The 6000-nt window shown below is 47.0% G+C and overlaps 1 protein-coding gene across 1 annotated transcript in view; it reads left to right on the top strand.

The window, feature by feature from the left end:
• Positions 1-729: 729 nt before the first annotated feature.
• LOC139579773 (calphotin-like) overlaps positions 730-6000 on the top strand; it is a 28073-nt gene continuing 22802 nt past the window's right edge. The window contains exon 1 of the mRNA XM_071408594.1: positions 730-964. Within this exon, the coding sequence (XP_071264695.1) occupies positions 886-964 (79 nt within the window). The 5' untranslated portion in view covers positions 730-885. The remainder of the gene's footprint in view (positions 965-6000) is intronic.

Here is a 6000-nt window from a genome sequence, read left to right as displayed (position 1 = left end):
AGAGGGGAATGAGATGCTCTGGGAATCATGTCCTTCCACGCTGCAGGAGAGAGGCCTAATCCATTTATACATAGTAGTAGAGGGGAATGAGATGCTCTGGGAATCATGTCCTTCCACGCTGCAGGAGAGAGGCCTAATCCATTTATACATAGTAGTAGAGGGGAATGAGATGCTCTGGGAATCATGTCCTTCCACGCTGCAGGAGAGAGGCCTAATCCATTAATACATAGTAGTAGAGGGGAATGAGATGCTCTGGGAATCCAACAGGCACTTTGACAGTGACAATGGCCATTTGACTGGATTGGTTAATATGGACACTTTGTTTTTGTTTGGACTTAATCTTTTTCAGATGTAGCCTGTTATCGAATAGGGCTATGCTAATATGGTTATATTATGGTAGTTAGACTTATGCTGAAGTTATTATATGAAATAATACCAAACTGTGCATACTGTACTTTGATAAAGATCCGCCTGTATTTCTGGCATCTCCACGGTACTATACCACTTGAACAGGCGATCGATCATTTATGCCTGAACGAGATCTGGTCTGCCATTCTCATTGACGCATAACAAAATCCACCACAAACTCTCCCAAATATTTCAGTGAAATCCATATAGAACCCCTGGAACATGTTGTTCAAAGTCTTTTATTTTGTTTATTCCCCAAAAATCACGTGTCATGTCAAGTCAACCTTTGACCTGTCGGGGATGACGTTTATAAAGAGGCGGGGGGAGGGGGGTGTTCTCTCTTTGGTGAATTCTCTGCCTACACTCTAACGAGCGCAGTCTGTAGTTGCGTGATCACAGCTGGTCTCTCCTCAGTCATCCAGCAAGCCTCCTGTACCACCACACGCACTGTACACTAGATCCTGGATTTGATCAGAAATGTTTTTCTGTAGATCGGCTTGGCAGAGACTGGGGCTCCTGACACGAATGACAGTCGCCCTACCCTTATCCAGAAATGGTGAGTGGATTAGAAGAGGTCCAATTTGATGGAGTATATTGTATTTGTTTGGGTCATTTTTATATTAAGCGTTTGTTGCATCCTAGCTGACGCGTCACGCGTGCGTGATGTGGGGATTGACGCGAAGGTCAATGCAATTACAGTTGGTTTTAATGACCGTCTGTGTAAACAGTTGAGATTGATTTTATACATTTGGATTGTTTATCCAACATTGGCTGAATTTGTATGCACAATTTCAGGATATTTCAATCAATGCAGTTTCCTTCAAATTGCGCGACATTTATGTACTTTATTCATTCCAGGATGATCCACTGCATCATTCTTTACTAGTTTATTGAAAAAACATTGCAAGAAAAGTTACATGTAATCATTTCATTCTTACATTATTGCTGAGCGCTTGTTGAGGCAGTACGCCCCCTTTTCCGTTGGGGAGGTGTGTCCATGTCCACACAGATTAGAACATGCAGTTCTGCACAATTTAGTTACGAAACAGCGCATCCCCGTCCAAAAACCTACATAATCGGTGTTATGTAACGTCCAAGCATCAAGTGCATGTATTTATCTGATATATTCCCTTAAATCGTTGTTTATTTGAAGGCGAAGTGGAGATGTTGTAGTCTATATGGTGTCCTATGGATATTCTTCACGTGTGATGGTAGCGCGTGTATAGGATAGGGGTTGTGTGTGTATATAGATCATTGGATTAGCCTATAGCAGCCCTACTTGAATTTGACCTGTTGAGTTCTGCAGAGGCGTCAAACTCTCTAATCCAAACAGATCGTGATGTTGAAGTTGAATTCATTCTCCCCCAGACTCATCAAAGCGTTTTGTCAGGGAGAGAGAGAACATGCTATTGTTTGGTTCATAGCTTTGTGTGGGTTTGAGTGAAAGCAAGGGGAAGAGAGGATTTGGGTTGTATTTTTAGTCTAGCTACTTTCCCATGCACGAGCTTCACCGATAGACTAGTTCTAGTCTGGCTTCATTCCTCTAGAATCCCTGTGTGCTTTGTTGCGTAAGGAATTTGCCCTGAGGGAGATCTGAACAGTGCTGGTTTAATTTCCTGTTTTATAAATGTTAGACTCTCTTCATCCTCTACATGTTTTGACACTAGGATGTATATTTCCCCTGATCTACAGCTAGAAGCATAGACATGCATTGTAACAGTAGCTTTATCCTCTGTGTGTTTCTGCACACCCTGCTCTGTGTGTTTCTGCACACCCTGCTCTGTGTGTTTCTGCACACCCTGCTCTGTGTGTTTCCTCACACCCTGCTCTGTGTGTTTCCGCACACCCTGCTCTGTGTGTTTCCGCACACCCTGCTCTGTGTTTCTGCACACCCTGCTCTGTGTGTTTCTGCACACCCTGCTCTGTGTGTTTCTGCACACCCTGCTCTGTGTGTTTCTGCACACCCTGCTCTGTGTATTTCTGCACACCCCGCTCTGTGTGTTTCTGCACACCCCGCTCTGGATTATATTCAGCTGACTAATGACGTATTGATCACTAGTCATTACTATGTCTAGGGCAGATGGGCCTCATGGTTAGGCTTTGGGCCTACGTAGGGGGCGGGCACTTCTTCATGCATGTATAGTCCTGTGTTGTGCCACTGGTGTGAATGGTCTCTATTCAGTTGGAAGGAATCGGTGGTGGTGGTGGTGGGGGGGGGGTCAATGCTACTGTGCTGTGATTGGCTGTCAGGGAGGAAACTGGGATCTCGTGTGTCTGTGACACGTCTGACCTCTAGCTCAGCTTAACTGATTAGTACCTATCTACCTGTATAAATAACCTTCACAGGAACAGACAGGAGGCCACTTGCTGTGTCATGGGATTAGAGAGAGCAGCAGAGTAGCTCTGGGTCAACCAGGATCAGTGTCTGGTAACAACTGATGGCTGTGTTTTTTGAGGAACGTTTTACTGGCAATGACTGTTGTGATGTGTCTTGTCCTTCCTTAGTTGAATGTATTGACTGTGTGTCTCTCTGGACCAGAGTCTGCTAAATGGCCTCTATGTAAAAGGTGGGGTGTTTAAAAAAAAATGTATTTAACTAGGCAAGTCAGTTCAGAACAAATTCTTATTTTCAAAGACGGCCTAGGAACAGTGGGTTAACTGCCTTGTTCAGGGGCAGAACATCAGATTTTTACCTTGTCAGCTCGGGGATTCGATCTAGCAACCTTTTGGTTACTGGCCCAACACTCTTACCATTAGGATACCGCTAGGCTACCTGCGGGGGTAGATGTCAGTATGGTAGGGTACATGTGTTCTCTACAGAGCTGCAGGATGAAATGTGATACTCTACATGGAAGGAACAGGTGAGAGGGGTGGTGGGGCTGGAGAGCTCCCTTCTGTACATTGTTCCCTTACTGCAGCCTGGGCTGCTCTACACACACACTCAACCAGAGACAGGTAAACACACACTCTCTCACCCAGAGACAGGTGCACACACACTCAACCAGAGACAGGTGCACACACACACTCTCACCTAGAGACAGGTAAACACACACACTCTCACCCAGAGACAGGTAAACACACACACTCACTCTCACCCAGAGACAGGTAAACACACACACTCACTCTCACCCAGAGACAGGTGCACACACACACTCTCACCCAGAGACAGGTGCACACACACACTCTCACCCAGAGACAGGTGCACACACACACTCTCACCCAGAGACAGGTGCACACACACTCTCTCACCCAGAGACAGGTGCACACACACTCTCTCACCCAGAGACAGGTGCACACACACTCTCTCACCCAGAGACAGGTAAACACACACTCTCTCACCCAGAGACAGGTAAACACACACTCTCTCACCCAGAGACAGGTAAACACACACTCTCTCACCCAGAGACAGGTAAACACACACTCTCTCACCCAGAGACAGGTAAACACACACACACTCTCTCACCCAGAGACAGGTAAACACACACACACTCTCTCCACCAGAGACAGGTAAACACACACACACTCTCTCCACCAGAGACAGGTAAACACACACACACTCTCTCACCCAGAGACAGGTAAACACACACACACTCTCACCCAGAGACAGGTAAACACACACACACTCTCACCCAGAGACAGGTAAACACACACACTCTCTCACCCAGAGACAGGTAAACACACACACACTCTCTCACCCAGAGACAGGTGAACACACACACACTCTCACCCAGAGACAGGTAAACACACACACTCTCACCCAGAGACAGGTAAACACACACTCTCTCACCCAGAGACAGGTGAACACACACCACAGAGGCACCACTTACAGAAAGTGTCTCTCTTGTTTTTCCCTGTAGGCGCCCCTCTCCCAGACCTTTGCATTCTGGGACACATGTTGAACTTTGAACCTAGTCCCCTGTACACCACCACGGTACCGTTATATGCCTGGTGTTTTCTACTCAGGGCTGAATGTATACATTCGTCTATAGCAGTACTTTACTCGTCTCTAATGGACTAACAGCAGAACTAGACAGCAGAACACGGCCACGTTTTCCTGTGTAGTTGACTGGGTTTATGTCGTGTGGCTGTGTCGTTTCTATGGTGTGTGTGTGTGATTGATTGACTGGTTGTGTGTGTGTGATTGACTGGTTGTGTCTGTTTGTGATTGACTGGTTGTGTGTGTGTGTGTGTGTGTGTGTGTGTGTGTGTGTGTGTGTGATTGACTGGTTGTGTGTGTGATTGACTGGTTGTGTGTGTGTGTGATTGACTGGTTGTGTGTGTGTGTATGTGATTGACTGGTTGTGTCTGTTTGTGATTGACTGGTTGTGTGTGTGTGATTGACTGGTTGTGTGTGTGTGTGTGTGATTGACTGGTTGTGTGTGTGTGTGATTGACTGGTTGTGTGTGTGTGTGATTGACTGGTTGTGTGTGTGTGTGTGTGTGATTGACTGGTTGTGTCTGTTTGTGATTGACTGGTTGTGTGTGTGTGATTGACTGGTTGTGTGTGTGTGTGTGTGATTGACTGGTTGTGTGTGTGTGTGATTGACTGGTTGTGTGTGTGTGTGATTGACTGGTTGTGTGTGTGTGTGATTGACTGGTTGTGTGTGTGTGTGTGTGTGATTGACTGGTTGTGTCTGTTTGTGATTGACTGGTTGTGTGTGTGTGATTGACTGGTTGTGTGTGTGTGATTGACTGGTTGTGTGTGTGTGTGTGTGTGTGATTGACTGGTTGTGTGTGTGTGTGATTGACTGGTTGTGTGTGTGTGTGATTGACTGGTTGTGTGTGTGTGTGATTGACTGGTTGTGTGTGTGTGTGATTGACTGGTTGTGTGTGTGTGTGATTGACTGGTTGTGTGTGTGTGTGATTGACTGGTTGTGTGTGTGTGTGTGTGTGTGTGTGATTGACTGGTTGTGTCTGTTTGTGATTGACTGGTTGTGTGTGTGTGTGATTGACTGGTTGTGTGTGATTGACTGGTTGTGTGTGTGTGTGTGATTGACTGGTTGTGTGTGTGTGTGATTTTAGGGAGTGTTTGGGTGACGGTGCAGGAGAGGATCTTTGGTCCAGGAAGGACGAGGGTTTTATTTGTGTCTGTGTTCTAAATGCTCCACCATTGCCAGTGTTGATGGGATCAGGCTATTTAGCCTGAGGAGAGCCAATCCTGTCAACCCTGGCAGTCTGTTTACTGAAGACTAGGCTACTGCTGTCCACCCAGCCCTACTGGCCATGTGGACCATGCCACCCACACACAACAACCCTGGCAGTCTGTTTACTGAAGACTAGGCTACTGCTGTCCACCCAGCCCTACTGGCCATGTGGACCATGCCACCCACACACAACAACCCTGGCAGTCTGTTTACTGAAGACTAGGCTACTGCTATCCACCCAGCCCTACTGGCCATGTGGACCATGCCACCCACACACAACAACCCTGGCAGTCTGTTTACTGAAGACTAGGCTACTGCTGTCCACCCAGCCCTACTGGCCATGTGGACCATGCCACCCACACACAACAACCCTGGCAGTCTGTTTACTGAAGACTAGGCTACTGCTGTCCACCCAGCCCTACTGGCCATGTGGACCATGCCACCCACAC

This window comes from Salvelinus alpinus, chromosome 6 (genome assembly GCF_045679555.1).
Source record: "Salvelinus alpinus chromosome 6, SLU_Salpinus.1, whole genome shotgun sequence".
In the NCBI taxonomy this organism is placed as follows: domain Eukaryota; kingdom Metazoa; phylum Chordata; class Actinopteri; order Salmoniformes; family Salmonidae; genus Salvelinus; species Salvelinus alpinus.
The sequence above is the reverse complement of the archived record's forward strand: the minus strand, read 5'-3'. Positions and strand labels throughout refer to the sequence as shown.